At 41.7% G+C, this 19,311-nt stretch overlaps 1 protein-coding gene across 1 annotated transcript in view; it reads right to left on the reverse strand.

The window, feature by feature from the left end:
* Nucleotides 1–4,963: 4,963 nt before the first annotated feature.
* slc49a4 (solute carrier family 49 member 4) overlaps nucleotides 4,964–19,311 on the reverse strand; it is a 50,253-nt gene continuing 35,905 nt past the window's right edge. The window contains exons 6-9 of the mRNA XM_036593684.1: nucleotides 16,772–16,839; nucleotides 14,099–14,226; nucleotides 13,302–13,484; nucleotides 4,964–6,354 (exon numbers count right to left, since the gene is read on the reverse strand). Of these exons, the coding sequence (XP_036449577.1) occupies nucleotides 6,239–6,354; nucleotides 13,302–13,484; nucleotides 14,099–14,226; nucleotides 16,772–16,839 (495 nt within the window). The 3' untranslated portion in view covers nucleotides 4,964–6,238. The remainder of the gene's footprint in view (nucleotides 6,355–13,301; nucleotides 13,485–14,098; nucleotides 14,227–16,771; nucleotides 16,840–19,311) is intronic.

Here is a 19,311-nt window from a genome sequence, read left to right on the forward strand (position 1 = left end):
TTGGCTGATATGAAACATATAAATGTGACAATTTGGCAAAAATAGAAGAAATTGGGTTTTATATATATATTTCATCCAGATTCATCTGATTTCAAAGCGCCATATTTGTACAACTGTGAGACGCCCAGGAACCAATCACATACCAATTGAAAGAGGGGGGTCATAGAGTTTCTGACTGTCACCAGAAGATGGCTCCCTTGAGTCTGCGAGGCGATGGCGACCCCTGAGCAGAAAGCATTTTGCGTTCTCCACTTCAATAAGAGTGAATTCCTCATAACTGTGTAATGTGATTTTTGTCAGCAGTGAACCTCCAACAGCTCAGAGTGTTCGTCGTTGGTTCCAAAACACTGGATGATCTCCGAAATCGCATTGAAAGAGCTGCGAGTACAGTGACACCCGACATGCTCAGTCGAGTATGGGATGAATTTGACTATCACATTGATGATGTCCGTACAGCTGGAGGAGGGCATATTGAGCACTTGTAAAATGACATAATAAACACACACTTAAACCATTTACAATTTACTGTCTTGTTCAGTAATGATTTACAAGTGAAATAAATCATTCTGAAATTGGATCTTTTTGAATCACCCTGTTTATTCTTTTCAAACGTGAGTAAAACTTAAAAATCTTACAGTCGTACTGTGGTTTGTTACAGTTTGTTACTTCCCACCTCTAGATTTCATATATCTTTACTGAGGGTCGTACCGCGGATGCACATCCAGAACCTATTCACTAAGCTGCCCACAGCAGCAGAGCATGACTGGCAGAGGGAAGGTGTGCTATGATTTAAATGAAAAGCCTGTATGATCAAAGGCTGCGGTGCCCCACCGGCTGTGGCATTTCCGCCCGTCTGGATCTCATAATTGCTCTGGGACGTGCTGCTTTTGGTTAGACCACGTCGGCCCACATTAGAGCTGCACAAGTGAATCCAAACCTGCTGCCTGCTTGTTTTCTCCTCCTGTTTCCTGTTGAGAATGAAAGGCACTGAGGAGGCTCAGCATGATGGGTGGGAGTCATGAGCATCATCTACAAATTCTCTCTTTGAGGCTGCCTCTCATTAAGCTTCAGAGTGTTGGTCAGGACTCCAGACTGTTCTGTCTCTAAGTTGATCAATGAGAACTGGTTTTTCAGACAGCAGAGCGAGCGCTGAAGGGAGACAGGAGGCAGTGATACCAGGAGCATGTTAACACACATTCCTGCTAGCCAGCCAGTGTAATGCAAACATGTTTACCCCCAATCTTGCATCTCTGAGGCTCCGGCTGAGAATGCTAATGCAGTGGCATATATGGAATAGCTACTGGAGCTAAGAACAACAACAAATACTCACATAATGACACTCACATAATACTGTGTCGATAAGGAGAAAAATGCATTTAATGACAACACTTCAGCATTTAGCATCCTTCCACATTTGTAACAAACTGACAATTTCCCTTTTGTTTTAGAGGACAGTTGGCTGTGGACAGCAGGTAATGGACCTGAATAACTGTCCCTGAATGGGGGTGGTGGTGGGGGGTGCTTCATCCAAAGCCTCGGAAATGAATTGCTTTTGTTTTTTAAATGCTGATACTCTATGTTATTATACAAATACATAATACAAGACTTTATTTCCATGATCATCTTCTAAGTTCTGCTCCATTTACCAGTTGTTTCCGCTATCACACCCCACCCCAGCTCAAAAAAAAAGTGGTTTGATCCTCCAGCTACACATCTTTAGTTTGACTTCTCCGTTGTTGGCTATACATGGCAGTTATAGCTGTTGCTGTTCACCGGTTCTCACCTGGTTCAAATGAAACCAAAATCAGGATTTCACAAACGAAGGGAGCAGAAAGAGACAGACAAAAGGCATAAAGAGGGCAGGCAAATTCTGACCCGTTTCTTTCAGAAAACAGGTGAGCCTGAAATACCAAACTGTAAATGTGCTGTGACATGAGCTAGCTAGGTTAGCTAGCTAACTAATGACGTTTGTAACAAGCACAAGCTGCTAAACAAGCACAGGATTGGATTCATTGCAGCGAACATTTTTAAATAGCTAACGTAACAGTGTTTTTGCAAACACAAAGACATTAGCCTCAGCCTAATCTTTAAAACACTACAGCAAGATTCAAAGCACGCTGTATTGTCAGCGGTTCAACCCTTAATTGCATACCAATTAAACTCATAAACAAATACCATGTAATAAATAAATAAATAAATGATGAAGTGTTTTGGGGTGGGCACTCTACTGTGCCTGAGGCCCTAAATTTGGTGCTACACCCCTGCTAAGTCATGAAACGCTCTGCCAGATTTACAGTGATGTTAAGAGCAAAAAGCCCCTGGTAACGTTTGCTCATTCATAAATGAGAATTACCAATTATTGGTGTGTTTTACGTCTCTGGTGGTAAATTTCCCCGTTAAGAAGCTGATGTGGATTAAATTATATTTTCCACAATGTTTCTAATTATGTTGGTCACACATGCAAGTAATTAACATGTTATGCGTGTTCAGTCACTCGGCTGATTACTCAGTAAAGACACATTTTGATCTGTTTGGACTGAACAACCTGACTGCTGTTGTAGACAGGAGGAGGAAAAGGACTTGCTTCAGCAAGATTTTAGTATTTTTGACGTAAAAAAATGCTAATTCAGATGCTACAGAGATCTATACCCAATCATCCAACATCAGTGCCTGACCTAACTAATGCTCTTGTTCCAAAAAAAGCCTTCTCTGAAGAGCAGAGACTGTTACTGTAGCAAAGCAGGGACAAACTCCTTACTAATACCCTTGATTTCAGAGGAAACAGCAGGTGTCAAACCTTTGGACATACAGTGTATGAACAATGTAAAAACATCAGAGACAAGAAATTCTTTGAAAATCCTTTTCTGGGCCAAGACTAATCAGCGGTCTTCAAAGCAGGCCTTCAAACTGAACCATGAGGTTTATGTGCCTTCCATTAAACACCCCTTCTCTGTAATTTAATGGAGAAACGCAGTCATACTCCTACATCACTGTCTCCTTGACCCGTCGCCATGCTTTAATATCTGGCAGATGAGCAATCTAAAAAATGTGTGAGCAGTTTGGTTAAATGAGGCAATAAAAAGTGGAAGGCATTTTTCATAATACAGGTTGTTGTTCAACTTGAAGCGAGAGAAGTCCTCTGAGACTTCCTACCAAGAACAGACGTTGCATTCATGAAAGAAGAACTGAAGCAAGAGTGCTGGGAGCATTTGAAGTGAAGAGTGAAACCGAAAACAAATTAAAGGGTATAAAATGTCGGTTGGACTGACAGTGAGTCCTATTTCCATCAGCAGGTGTGAAAGGCATTCAACAACACGAAGCATGTCAGAACAGAGAGTGCGTGATCAGAGAACAAAACTGGATGTTTTACCAAATTGCTTGTCACTGAATGAAAGTGCCTGTTTAAAGACACGATCTTCTTCTAGACAGCCTGTCGTTGCTGTCGACATGTAATAGTACCACCACAACGCGCTAAAAGTTATGGCAAGGCTGTGCTTTGTACTCTGAAACCCTCAATTTAAACAAGCTTAAACGCCCATTTTCTTACTCATCTTCAGCACTGAGAGAAATCGCTTTTTTGAGCTCTTTTTGGAAAAAAACAAATGTAAAAAAAAAAAAGTTTGTCTTCATCCTTTGTTGACATGCTCCCGAGAAAGTCGTTTGGCATGGAATGGAGTGGAGTGGATCAGATGAAATCAAATGTTAATCCAAGCCATATTGGATAGTGCTCAAGACAATGTGCAGACACTGAGAACTTTCAGCACTCACTGGCTCTAGAGTGTACAACACAGTCCTGATGTCATCTATGATCTCATCCTGAGATGGGTGGAGAAGGTCATGGAGCGCTTACAGGCTCCAATACATTGAGCTCATCCGTTATCCACGAGGTTTCATTTCGAGGAACTGAAAGGAGTCATTTCCTGGCCATTTATTGTGACATGTATTAAAGGTGCTATCATGATCAGATGACTTATTTCTCAGGAGCCTGAAGCAAACACTGAACATCTCCCTCTGTATACAACTGTGTCAACAACTTTAGCACAGAGGAGAAAACGAGGCCCGTTCTTTCAAAACAGGTTTTTAATAAGGTGCTGAAAATTGCTGACAAACAGAATTTGGAACAAAGACACAGACAAGAACAACATGATCCTAAAGAATCCCTTCAATTACCATTATCAGTGTGAAACAGAACATGTCTTTGCACAGAAACCACAGACTTCATCACAGTGGTGAGAAAGAGAGATAACAAAATTGCACAGGTCACTGTTAATTAAGGCAGAGTTTCACAACCGTTAGGACAGAACCTTGGGCAGCAAGTCACATGCGGGCTTGTCCCAAAGAGGTGCAGAGCTGTGCTTTCTTGCAGTCCTTTGTGGCACAGCTGAGTAGACAAGGACTGTTTGAAATAAAGATGGCTAAAACATTCACAGAAACATCTTATGACCTTAATGCCTGTACATGAATGTAAACTGTAAATCAGTCCATAAGGTCCAATCTAGGGAACCCCCCAACCCTCACAGTGGGTCCACCAATTTGTTTCCCTTAAAGATTTTCTGGGGCACTGTGGTATCTTCTCTGTTAGACAGCTTGTCCTTGCCCTCTCTGGAGATTCTCTTTAATCTGAAGCCCAGGGACCTTACATTAAGTGATCCACCAGTAGCCTTATATAGCTATTCTAGCTGTGAAATCCTCTGGGGTCATATACTTAGAAATAAGGGCTCATAGTGGGAAAACTGCCAGGAAAAGCTAGGCAGTGAGTGGACCTGCTCTGTGCAAAACTGCAGAGGACCAACTACACAACCCCAATCAAATGCCCTGGTCTGCTATGATCATCTTCCTATATTGAACTCTAACTGCTGATCAGAATATGGGCCATGTTACAAAAGAGAGGCATCCAAAATGTTCATCTCGTTAATAATGAAAGAGAACTAATCGGAGTCAGTGAGCATTTGGGGATAAAAGACTATGCCAAGGCGTCCAAGTATTATTCACTGTTGGCCACGTTAGCATTCTTTGGACAACCATCCCTTCAACCAAAAACATCTGCTGGTGTACAGACAGTCTTATATCTACAGCAGTTACTGATGCCGAATTTCAAATGGCCTTCCCAAATGCTGCAGAACAGTATTTAACCAGATACATAGTCCATTAACAGTCTCTTAAAATCTGTTAGTGTTTGATCCCTCAAATAAATAAATAAAAAACACTGCATAAATTACATCTAAAACCCTTTAAAACATGCTTGATGCTACTGTTATAACTTGATGCTAAACTGTGATAACTCTTGAAATGTCCGTATGACTGACACGTATAATCCGCATGCAGCAACTGTAAAACTAAGCTGTCCAGTCAAGTGAAAACTGGCACAACCTCGAATCACTTCCTCAGTCCATACATATGAATATGTTTAGGGACAGGAGTCCCATGAACCAAACAAAACCAAAAAAGATGCATCAATGCAACTGAGCTCAGTAAAGGATTCTTTGAACAGGTCTTTTGTGCGCTTTCGGTCTTCAAAAGTGAAGAGCAATCTCAACCCCACAGAGAGATGATGATGAAAATGGTAAGGCTAAAATCATTGCTTGCATAATAATAAGTGATAAAGAGGAAAAAAAAAAAATCCCAAAAAAGGAGGAATCCATATCCCACTTAATCACGGGCACTGTCAGTTGTCATTCTAAGCACTAAGCCCCACCCACTATTCGCCATTCCCGGTTATGAGCAACAGTAAAAGACTAAGAGGTCCCTTGTTAGCGCAGCTTGTCCTAGACAGCTGATAGAGCAAGCCTACAATTATCCCCAACCTTTAAATACACGCAGAAGAGACCCATCGCGGGGTGCTCCACAGGGGGCATCTTTATACACCCAACAAGAGTCTTTCACATTGCGACTCTTCATAAACATCACTACTACTTCACTTAAAAGATTAAAAAACCCTATATATCAAAAAGAGATGCATCCAAAGACCATAATATCCAGTACAAACGGAAGATATCTACAACACTACCATTTTAACTTGGGTCTTGGTTTCTGTTGTTGATAAAATGCTATCACAATGTCATCACTGTCAAGTACCTTTTAACAACTACAAGGTTTAGAAAACATGTAACGTAGAAAGAAAGTTCAGTGAAACAGAGAAACCAATGCTGCACTTCCCATCTTCTTAGTTTGTCTTCTTTGTGCAAGATGGTGCCTGCAGAGCTCCGTTTTTTTCCTGGTACAAAAAGGAGCAGCGTGCTCAGACTGACACAAAGACGTCCAGATAGAGGCGGTCATAGGATTCCCTGAAGAAGAGGATGAGAAGCAGGCTGAAGAGGCAGGAGCCTGTCAGACACCAGTTCAACCAGGAGAGTTCTGAAACAGAGAGAGAGAGAGAGAGCCAGGGTGAAATCACTGAGTTGAGTCCAAGATAAGCCCACTCAGAGTGTATTATTTTTAAAACAAGAACACATTCCAACTGGGAAAAAAGAGGAAAATATACATGTCTCTGATTTTGATGTTAAACCTTATCATGTTAGCATTTATTTGCATTGACCAATAACTAAAACACAGAGAAACATAACAAAGCAACTGCATTTCCTAGGCTAAGTATGCCATCAAGAGGGATACAATGCCTGCCCTCAACCACCGTGTGTACTCGAGTTATGCCGCAGCTCGTAAAGGCAAGGAGGAAACATACAAGCCAACAATTCAGTCTGTAAAGTATGACAGATCATATTCAAGATTGAGTATTATACTTTATACTAAATGAGTTAATGTTTTTCATGGTAAATGGTAAAATGCCTTACTTTCAACATCTGATACATGTGCTCTATGTGATATTGTAAATAAAATATGGGTCTATGAGATTTGCAAATAATTGCATTCTGTTTTTATTTACATTTTATACACATTTTACACAGCGTGCTAACTTTTTTTGGAATTGGGGTTGTAATTTGCTGGAACATTAAGTGCCTTAACAACAGCGCTGTGCCAGGGATGCATTGTTGAGGTCACAGTTAAAAAAGCGGAAAAGGCTATAACTCTGCTTTAGCTGCTGTTAGCAAAAACAAACAACAATGAATCTCAACAACTGCTAGCAAAAATATTTGTAGAGGACGATGAGTCATCACCAGTCAGATTTCATAAATTTTGTTGACTATTCCGATTACAATGCCAACCGATAATCCCACACATGAGCTCCATGCAGGATCTCAAAAACCAAGACACAGAGAAAGACATCTGGCTAAAATAACCATTATTAATTAAAACATATATTACATCTGACCTTAGCAATGAAGTTTGGAGAGCTAGTGATTAACTTAACTGACTAACGGGGGGCTGGCTAAATTGTACTTTATCAAAATTAGTCAGAATGCACATCCTGGATAAGTCTGCAGCAAAAAGCATTTCAAATCATTATGGAGTGGCAATTATAAAAGCAGGGGTAAAAGTATTATGCACTGAAGCCTAGTGGATTTTTTCTATTAGATGTATGAATGAAAATTCCTTGTAAAAAGAGGACAGTGGCAGGCTGTAGAGTAAATTAAGACATATCTGCAGAGAGCATGTGACCTTTAGCGCAGGTCACAAAAACCATAAACACAATGGATGACAACCTTGCAGCATCTGCTTTAGACAGAGCAGTGGAACTAAATATAACACAAAACAGGTCAAACCCAAAGACCCTCGGGACTGGCGAAAGCACACCTCTTAATTCAATAGAGGAGTGGATTTCAATTTGACGGCGTCCTGAACCCAGATAACAGGTTGATCAATTGCTCCTGAAGAGAGCGCTGCAATCGATGGTGGAAGGTGAAATCCATGCTGGGTCAGCTGCTGGGCCCATTTGGAGCAAATGATATGATTTAGCCATGCAGCACAGTTCACAACAGCAAGTGAGGGAGATAGAGAAGACACAAAGATGGTTTGCGTCTGGAGAGGGGGATGCGAAAGAGAGAGGAAAACGAGGATGCAGAGAGGAGGTGCATGGGGGTCCTCTCCAAAAGCCTGCTCATTAATCAGGCCTCACTAGCTGCTCAGTAGCGCTGGGCTGCGGAGGCAGGTTAATGGAGTCGTGTTTATCTGTGCGTTTTGTCTGTGCCACACGCCTGCCCTGGCCTCATCAATTTAAAATAGAGAGAGGCAACGTTAGCGGCAGGACGGCCACAGTGAATTCTAATGAGGGAACGGCTTGCCCCTACTCAGATAATCCAATCAGCTGCTCCCAAAAAAGCCAACCAGCCAACAGCGGCCAATGTTCACCCCACCAGCGCTAAAGGAAAGGAGACCGTTGGGGAGAAAAATGGAAAGTGCAGCCGTCCAGTCTACAATTCCTTTCGTCAATAGTGGCCTTAAGTAAGAATACAAGGATCTTGCTCATTCTTCTCTCTCACTCCAATCACAGCAATCATGGCCAGCAATTATTTCCTGCCTGTCAGTTTAAGCGGTAGTCAAACTGCTGCTGTTATCTATTATTTCCTTCCTCTCCTCACTTTTATACCTGGTGTCAAGAGCGCAAAGATGTTATTAAGGCCCAAATTTAGGCTGACTCCTTCTCTCTTGCCGGTGTCTTGTGGGATTTGGTGTGGTGAACAGGCCGGAGCAGCAAATGACAGAGTAAAAGGTTCTGACACAGCGCAGAGAAAAGGGACAGGGGTGTCTACACTGGGGACAAGAGTACTCACTGTCAGCAATGCTGAACCCCGACGTAGCTGAGATGTGCCTCTTACTGCCGTAATTATTCTTAATTGTAGCCCATTCAGCAGCCAGACGGACGGCTTCTTTCAGCCAGGCCTAACGCCTTCCCAGTCCTTTCTGTAGCACTCTGGGAGGCTAATGACTAGCCTAATGGTTAGTAGGCTTCATTTTCTCTGTGAGGAAATTATCACAGACCAAACACATCCTTTATGTGTTTACTCATGCTGCTACTCTGCATCATTCCAGGAAAAAAAAAAAAAACAACATGCAGCGCTATATGCATACAGCAGAGACAGTCTTTTCACATGGCAGGATCTTTGACTAAGCTTTACCGTAAATTGGCAGATGAACATGAGCTCTGAAACAAAATGCTCTCCTGCCACGAAAAGCACTAGGTCTGAAACTTCCAGCACCTCCACAAAAGGGTACTGATATCTTCTATTCATTGTTTGTAGATGAAGCTACCAGAAATAGAAAAGCAAACTAAACAACGTTTTCCAAGCAAAGCAAATTATCTCAGTGAAACACGTCAACCCTTTGACAGCGAAAAGACAGGCAGTATATTACAAGAACAAGACGACCTTGCTAACCTGGTTTCTTCCTGCAGACACACAAAGGCGTTCGGGGACGTGACTCTCTGCTTTGTATTCCGCCCACCCTGCTCTGCCAAATGATGAGTGCGGAGCAGACAAAATCAAAAGTATGAATATCTCTATCTTTTTGGCCTCATTCATACTTTCAAATTCAAAGTGAATGAGCAAGACTGGCAAGTATCGCACTGAGGGGTACTATGATGAGGGGAACTCGCCAATGTGAGATCCCCCCTCACTCTAATGTGAAACTAGACTTACTAATAATACTAGAGATGGAAAGATTGAATGGCTATGTATCAGACGATTTTCAGCCCAAATATGCGATCGGCCGATATCTCTCTAACTAAGCTGATCCTGAGAGCTGATCAGTGACATAAAACATATGAGCCATATTTCACCTAAGCTGCCAGAATGTAACTGTTGCACCATTTAAGGTGGAATGGTCGTACAAGAAGCTGGCGAATAGAAAGCTAACTTCAGCCTCATCATATCTTTTTCTCTAAAATGAAAAACATTTTATATTATTACATATTTGGCTCTTATTTAGCTGTAAAGTGTGTGAGCATGTAGAACTGTAATTAACAAGGTTTGTTGTCAAAGCTTTGTGGATTCATTTCTGTTAGCATGTTAGCATCCAAGTTTCAATCTAACCTTAGCTTGTACTGCACTAGCTTCAGGACCTATGGCTTTGGCCTGTTAGCTGTGCTGCTTGCATAGGCTCCAGTTATGTCAATGGCTATGCTAGCCTGAGGTGCCAGAATGTAACTGCTGCACCATTTAAGGTGGAACAGGACAATTTAAACAAGAAGATGACGAGGAAAAAAGCTGACTTCAGCTTCAGCAACAGTTAAAAGCTATGATAAGGGGTGAAGAGGTTGCACTTACTTTTGCTGTTTCACAGACCTAATAGGTCATTAATGTTTCATCCTGTTTGCTAAAGTTTGTGATAGCAAATCCCAACTGGTCAGCTTTGCAGTAGCAATTTTAGCAACAGTTTACTGTTTTTTGCCCGTACAACACTTGTAAAGGGTTTTATGGCCATGAAGATCATTAAAAAAAAAACAAAACAAAAAACAAACAACTTTTATTCAGCTTGGCAATGCACATCCATGAATTTGGGGGGAGGGGCAGAGCTTCTGAGGGTCAAATATCAACAACTGTTCTCCAGAATCGCTTACTGCAGCTTTGAACGTGGCATCCAGCCCCGCCCTTGATCAGTATTGGCCATCAGCCTATCGTGCTGAAAGGTGATCGGCATCGAGCCCAAAATCACTGAACGGACCGTCTAATATATTACTCTTTAAGTACACTGATGTTTCCGTGCAGTTATTTCAGCTCTGGAAATCTCAGTCATACTCAAAAGATGTGTAACTGGAAAATAAGTGAACAGACTGAGGCGACACTCTTCAGCATGAGGAGAGAACACTGAACATGTTAAATCCAGACTGATGGTGTTGAGAACTTGATCCTCATCCATATGAGCAACAAGATGGCGGTATCTGATTAATTACAAAAGAACAAACAATGAAATGAAGTGTGAGTCACTGAGGAAGGTTTATAAACCTTCTGCAGGAGTGTTGCAGTTTGTTTAGTGGAGCAGAGCACTAGAAAATTCACATGTACGAATTTATAAATGACTTGCCTGTAGACCACAGGAATACAGCCATAATGATTAACTGGCTAAACTTGATTACCTGACTTTTGGGGGGAAAGAAAACAAAAAAAACATTTACCTTCTCAAAGACTAAAATTAGCTGGTAATAAACATGATAATGTATATTTTACATTCTCCTACTGGTCATATCGGCATGTTTTTTAAAGGGAATTGGAGCTTTCCCCATTGCTGTTGCTTTTGTTAGTTTGCATTGATTTATTCATAGTTCTCCTGCGAGCACTGTCCAGTCTGCTAAAGGCCTTCTTCAGCACTAACATTACTCATATAACTCTTTTTTGCAACAGCACTGCGTTGGGCTTGTAATGATACTTCAGACTAGCGAAGTGCATCCGACTAATTTAGATATTTGAGAATCTGTGAAAGTTCATGAACACTTCTCTCTTTAACTGCAGAGAAGGAAAAAGACAACACAAAACAGAAAAAGGAAACGCTGCGTCTTCCTATCTGGACTACAGGACTAGAGGACTACATTTCCAAAATATGTTTTATTATCTAATCTAATATATATCTAACATATATATAATATTATAAATAGTTGTATATGATAGTGTATGATTTTATGAGTAACATATTTACTCATAGAAACAAGCAAAACTTTCACATTTTATAGTTCATTTAAATTTACCACATTAACTTTGACACCACTAATGTAAACTGTTAACCTTCACTGACTGCAAAGCTGTTTACCCACCCATCTATTCACAAAGCAAAAATAACCATGAAAAGTCACTGTCCCAGTTGAATAAAGTCAAACTAACTCTATTTAAAGATATTTCTGTGCACCAGACTGTTGCATAATCACTATTTAACAAACATTCTGAGATGCGCACCACGTTCTATGTCTCTGGTGTGAATAAATAGAAATATTTGTATCTAGAGTGCCTGTTTTGATAAATAGAAGAACAGCTGAGGAAAACAGGAAATGGAAGGCTTCAGGAAGATTCTGATGAAACTCAAGGAAATCCATGAGCTCATTCAGCGTATCCACAGCTGACAAACTGAGACAGAAAGGTCCAAGGGCTAAGTCAACAGCACAAAACCGTATATAGTATATGCCAACCTCTGTCTGCTCTGTCCAGTGTCTCTGCCAGGTCTCAGCTGGTCAGTGCCTTTATCAGATGCAGTAGAGAGAGTCGCATAGCTTTGTTTGAGAGTGATAACAGAATCAGATTTAAAAGGATCAGCCATGCTAAGCTCGCTCATCACGCTATAATCTTCTCAGGGGGATCAACAGGAAGATGGAAGAGCTGCCAAAATCTCTCAACACCTCGTCCATGTCCAGCACCCTACTTCCTCATACAAATCCAGTAGTCTGTCTGTCATAGCCGGACACAATCCATGGAAGAGGCTGGTGGGACTGACAGTGTCGTTTGATGGTGCTGGCTGATACGGTTTATGGAACATGCTGTTGCGTACTTCATCATTTATCATGATAGTGGGGCCTCAACATGAATCAGCAGTGATTAGACACAGACCCAAACACAGAGGGCTCCCAATGCTAATGTATATGCATGAGCACCTGCCCTCTGTCAAAAGCCTTTAGGAAGTAGAGACAGAGTGCACCATCGCTTCATGCCACATCGCTTGTTACCGAGTGAAGCGCCTGTGGCCATTCTGCTTCAGCGATAGGCAGGGATGGAGCGGACTTGGGATAGAGCTATCACAGAGCACTTGCCTAGCCACCTGCTTACCAGGAGGAATCTGTCAGCTAGTTCCTCATCAATATTCAACAGGAAGCTCTTATTTACACGAGAGGAGAGGGGGAAGTCCTGTCAACCCCTCGGCACATTATTCATCATTCCACCTGATTGGCTTTCTCATGTGAATAACCTTATGGTGGAGGCTAATCAGCATTCAGAGGAAGGATACAACTGCAAAAAGCACAAGGCATTCTCTGACTGACCAAGACAGTGAGTGGGCCAAGTTAAATCAGCTCCACTGATTCTATACCTCTGAATTGTGAACAGACTCCTAGTGCTCTGTTTTGGTAACAAGTCTCAGCAACATCACGCAGGGTGAAACAAGTCATTCTACAAGCTGTGACCAAACATAGTAACCGTCTAGCAACAAACGCTGAAGTCCAGAATAATAATATGGTCTGCTGGAACATGTTCTCAGCCCTGCCTGAACCAGATTGTTAACAAACATAAAATCAATCCGCCAGAACTGTCAGCTAACCGTAAAATAAATTCAAGTTTATATTCAAGACACGAATAACCAGTGATCTGAGCAGAAAAATCAATTTGTGGTGAGCTAAAGCATCATGTAAGTGCTAATCCCTGAAGATAATCCTGTCCCCCCCCGAGTAATAAAAAGAACACAGTAAAATAAAAAGAGCATGGAACTCAATCTACCTGTGAAGTAGAAGGTGAGGAAGAAGAGTAGCAGGCCTGTGAAGAGATTGCTGAGGAAGGTGACCACTCCACAGGTGATACCCTCTGGCACGGGGTAAACTGTCTCGATGAAAAGCTCGAAGAAGATGGGAACGCTGCTGTTGATGAAGATGCCCACCAGGATGCAGGAGGTATAAAGTGTGGCTGGGGGCAAAGAAGAACCATCAGTTGATTCAATCCTTTCTCAGCTCAGTACAACAAATGGTGTCAATCACACAAAGGAAGGCCATTTTATGAGTACCAACTCAAAAACAACATATGACTACACAGTAAATCTAGAAAAATAGTCATGTCATGTACAATGAGCTATCTGTTACTCAGAGATAGCTCACTTTCACTAGCAGGTGAAATGTGCTGCAAAACGAAGCACAAGCTCCTGGACTGCCACAGGGTCCAAATGTGGAGCTCTTGCTTGCCAGGTGGAGAGAAACCCCACCGAGCCCAAAGACTCTGTCTGCCAGTATTGCTGGGAGAAAGCAGATAAAGTAGCAGGTGCCAGGCAGGAGATGATGATGGATGAAAATGCTCGAGCTGGCTCATCAGAGGGGCATATGCTCATTTCAGGCCCGTGCTTCTGTGGAGCCACAGTTCTTGCTTCTCTTCACTGATCTGGACCTAATGAGCTCCACTGGCAGTGGTGCATTCAGCATCATCTCTGCAGTTTGCCTATGTTTCTATTTGACCATGCTATGGCCCTGCAGGCTGCCACCTTCAAGCCTCCACACAACACACAAAAGTTATATTTATCCCTAGACTACCTTTAGTGGAGGGGAGGTGAGTGAGTCTGGTCAAGCAGGTGAGAGTGAACCAGGTGGCCGCCAGGGAGGCTCCAGCTAGCATCAGCACCAGAATCAGCTTCAGCATTCCCCGGATGGAGTCAGCAAACCTGCAGCACAACACCAGAAAAGGAAAAATCAGGAATTTCATCCAACACCATTGCTCAAAGTGATAGCAAAAGCTCTAAATTACCGCTGAGCACTGACAAAACTTTTTTTTTTCTTTTTTGCAGGTGTTATTTCTGGCAACAGTGCCAGAGGGGAGAGAAAAGGAAAAAAACTGTCCTTTTATTTTTCTATGTTACTTTCTTTGGAGAAAAGTCTTACTGAAGTTGACTGACAACTTCAAATAAACACGCAACCATTTGATCCGAGTCAAACTCAGTCAGCGCAGACAAAGTTCTCTCTCCACTGCTTCTGCTCACAAATTTCAATCAGCACCTCGTGTAGATACAAGAGTGTCTCCAGGGCATCTCTCTACAATGAAGAAATCAGAGGTAAGAAAAGCACTCTGAGGCTCTGACTGGTTTTGCTGCATTCGAAGTCAGTTATTACAGACTGATTTGAAACACTATGCAGTCCTATTCGTAAAAAAATCCCATGTAGGAAGGTAATAGCTGACAGTGTAAAGCTCTGACCACCAGTGTGAAAAATAAGTAAAGGTTAGTTTCAGTACAATATACAACCTTCAAAAAGTTTATAATGGTGCTTGATGAGTTGTTCAACAGACTTCTTAGTAAATCCATGATCCAGGACACCAGTCATGAATAATTTGAAAGCTGAATCTCCATACAGTGCTGGGAACTTCATATTTCAAGTACAAATGCTTTAATGGTTTTTGAGAGGGATAGAAAGATGTGTTTCTCTGGAACTGGAACGCTCAATTATTTGCCCATTTAATCCACCTCTTGCTTGAGCAATGGCTCATTTTTAAACCATTTACTTTGCTGATTATACTGTACTGTTCTTACAAAAACAGTGGTGTAAGAATGTGGCAAAATATCCCAACCTGTAGAGCAATGTCTACCTGATTAAATGGCTCAAGGTTACCAAACATAACTGAATATAAAAACAGTCCACTGCCTCACAGGAGATCTTCATCTTGACTAGTAACTGATACAGTAGCAGGAATAACAGGCAACCAATCTGGGTGAGACATGATAAGCAAGGTCAAAACAAACATGTACCTGGCTACAAATTTATCAAATTCTCCTTCTGGTTAACAGAAGTAAGTTTTAACTTCAGCTGGCCATTAATTAACCGCTCCTTGGGTAGGTAATGGGCCACGATTTGATGGAGGATGGAGGGTGTATCTAAAAACAGCAGTGGTACTCTTTGCACAAGCTGTTGTGTGACAATTAAAAGTTGCAGGGCTGTTCATCAGGCGTCTCGATGCGCCAAGCCGCCACACCACGCGGTACTTTGCACTAATTGACGTACAAGCCTCTCGTGATTCATCTGTTTGGATGAACTCTGCCGTATCGGCGAATGAGGACACGTCTTTGAGGAGAACAAGAGCTATTAAAGGTGCCTCTGGAACCGAATCAATTAAAATGTGTGGTCATCACCTCTGGAGCTCAATGTTAATGCAGCCATTTTTCTATAGCCAGGACATGGCCCACTGGGCTGGGAAGCAGGAGCCCGTGGCACCTAATAACTCACGTTCATACATGCATTTGCATTATGATTCGCAGCAGAGGAAGAGCACCGCGGCCCTCTGTAACTCACAGGGGCCCATTAATGGCACATCGGCCTGCAAACGATCACTAATGGCACCGCAAAGGAGCAGGCTGCCAGGAGGAAGTAGTGAGGGCATCTGTTGCTTTTCTCTAACGCGCTCCCAACAGAGCCTCCGGCTGGCCCCCACAGACACCGTATTGACACACATACAAAACAGAGGAGAGCCAATCAGCAGGGCGTCTGGCTTCTTTAATCAGTCTTCCTGGATCCCCATCCAGGCTGCTGTCCATAGTTAATTTGAATAACAAGCTGATCTGGAGCATTTCACAGGTTTCTAGTTTGCCCTACAGCCCTTAAATGATGTAAGCTCAATCAGCATTTGCTTCTAACTTTACTGCTGTCCTAGTTCTAACCTCAGACCAATGATTTGCCAACTGATTAACAGGAAGAGTTATACTCTAATTTTCCTAATTACAACATTTTCAAAATGTTAGCCATTCCCAGAACTGCTGATTGGACCCAATAACAAACGTTTATTCATCAACTGTAGACAAACACTTTGCTTTCGCCAACTACACAGTTTGGTGTGTCTGCGCTAGTGCCTATCCATCAGCTCTGCGATGTGCCCATTTCATTAGCATTTTTAGCTGCTGCTCATCACAAAGCTGATTTTAATAAATTAGGAGGGAGAGGGTAAATTAGCTGGGGAGCCTGAGAGAATCCAACCCCCCCCCCTTTCTCCACATAGTTGGGCTTTACAAAACAGTGACATTGACAAAATAATGTTTTTCAAGGTCAGTGAAGATAGAGAGCGGAGCAATTTATCTCTCCACAGCACTGGGCACAGGAGATTCTTAAGATATGTACTGCATTTAAATGTCTCAGAGTACAAAGAAAAGGGTTGTTGGACAAAACCTTGAATTCAATTATATTATATTGCTTCTTCTCTCCTTAATGTAATGTGTCAGTGCTTACCTTGCCATGGCTACTCCAAACACACAGCCTCCAAGTATAGACCAAAATCCTATCCATCCAGCATCAACCTGTAAAAGAGCAAGAGAGAGAGAGAACGAGAGAGAGAGAGATATTCACTCCCTGCAAAAATGCATTTTTTATGTTTTTTCATCCAATTCAGCATATAAACAGTAATTATGCATTAAAATGTGCATAAGAGTATTCTCTGTAGAGAATGCGGACTTATTTTGACTTAGAAACAAAACATGTAATTTCATCTAGGCAACCAAACTTTTGTGTACTGTTGCATATACTGAGCCCAGACCTCAACATTACTGAATGTGTTTTGGATTACTTGGATCATGAGAAGCAAAACATACAAGCAATTTCTAAAACTTTGGAGGTGTGAAAAACTAAATCATGGTAGACTCTTTGTGTGGAGAAACCCTGGAGATGAATTTGAACTAGATGGCACTAAGGGTACTACAAAGCACGGAGGTTGAAACGTTGAAGTCTGTACCTGTTTTCCTTACAGTGGTGTCAGTAAGCTTGTGTTAGTTAGTGGGACCAAGAGCTCAGAAGTGTACAAAGGCAATTTTGGATGAAAACCTGTAGAAGTCAGCCAACAAACTGCTCAAACATCAACAATCAGAAACACAGCAGCTCCTTTTGAAAGAATACTTTGCTAAAAAGAAAATTATAGTCTTGCAATTGTCTGCTTGAAGTTACACTATGTAAGATTTGGGGACCGGGGATTTGGAGACCTCTCTAGTGGAAATATGTAACAGGATGCAATGTGAGGAAGAACATTTTGTAATTTCGGCTGTGCTTCGGACCCCTTTCCTGAACGGATGAATCAGATGATTGCGAATGCGTAGAAAGAATATTCAAAGAGAACTCAGGTTGAGAAACAGGTTAAAATGACTGAAGCAAAATTTTTTGTTTCTCTTGACTCAATATTGCTACTTAGCATTAAAATAATTACTGCTTGGTTAGACATTTTGTTGGGTAACACAATAAACTTAATACATTTTAAAGCATGAAACAAACGTGCAAACGCTTTTAGGGACACTATACATAGAGGGAGGGAGGAAATGAGAAGAGGAGAGGGACAGAGGCAAAAAGCAGGATTATTCATTGCTTGTGATGCAGGGGCATTTCTCATAGAAAACTGGCTGCAGATTGAAGCAGCGTGTCTGCTCTCTGAGAGAACATGTCAATCAGGTGAACAGAAATTTGCCAGTCTGCATTCTGTCCATGGCGCATGTCTGGAAACTTAGGCAGAGCACTCTGGTTCAACTCAAGTAGATGTTGCAAGTCAGACAAGCCAGTGACAGCCAAACCTGAGGTCAAGTATGGTAGTAGTGATGTGGTATCAGAGAATGTATTTCAGAAAGATATCAAAGCATCACCAAAGAGACACTTAAAGAAAGACTCAATGCAATGTCTGATAGACTGTTAAAAGCTAAGAAAAATAAAACAAAAATACAGGCTTGGTCCTGTGCTGTCTAACAGTTACAATCTTTGGTGTAATATATCCATGCAGTATGTTATGCCATTTTTCACTGTGCTTGCATTTGTTTGAATAAGAGACGTTTACCACAGTCATAATGTGCTCACTACAGATAGACCATTTGGGCTTTCTCACAAATCCAAAATGCCACTTCATTCCAGGTTAGTGTTTACACTAATTAGTCGGGCAAATACAAATTGTTTCATAGTTATTTGGCTGCCAGGAAGCAAATCCAAGCACTTAATGTGGAGGAAAGAAGTTAATTAACGGCTATATGCTAACTGGAAGCAGAAAAAATGAGATTCGTGGCATGTTAAGCGCTATCCTGCATTTTTGAAACACGGTCAATAACTAGGAAATGAGTATGAAAAGCTGAAGTTAAAGCCAAGGCTTCAGGCTTCTGGTACATTAGTGTGTTTATGGTCTTTAATTCTCTCTTGTTTGAAGCCTGGGGGCAAATAAACATGGCATCAGTCCTTGAAACGAGCTTCACCTCACAAACCTACACTAGTTTTCTTGCAGTTTCATCAGAGAAAACAACTTTCAAGACACTGCCGTTTTTAAGCATAAGTATTGTATGTCTCACTCTGGCAGTTTTGATAAAACCTATTATTGCCACTTTTATGCTCATCAACTTGAGCTAACCACCACAAGTAAAAGAGGGCAAAAGGTGTCTCCCTAATCAGAGACTGCAGCCACTTTGTGCAAGCCTAATGGCCAATCTCCATTAACAGAGCAACTACATACAACTGATTTACGCAGCTAGGGAGCTTGCTCTTGAACAACACTAATTACAGTTGTGTAGTCCTGTGCGCTTTATTCTACCATCTTGTCTCGCTTCCTTCAATTCTAACAGCATAACTCCAACAACACTGTGTAGACAAGAGGCACTCAGAGTGAGCCCTGGTGTCTGATGACTGATTCTGGACCAAACATCTTGTACCTATACTTTGAACAAACTTGTTCTAAGTATAGGGGGGAAAGTGGTTTAGTGCCATCTAGTACACAGTTCTCTGTACAGCACTTCCATTTCACCATTAACAGCGAT

This window comes from Colossoma macropomum, unplaced genomic scaffold (genome assembly GCF_904425465.1).
Source record: "Colossoma macropomum unplaced genomic scaffold, Colossoma_macropomum, whole genome shotgun sequence".
NCBI classification, from domain to species: Eukaryota; Metazoa; Chordata; class Actinopteri; order Characiformes; family Serrasalmidae; genus Colossoma; species Colossoma macropomum.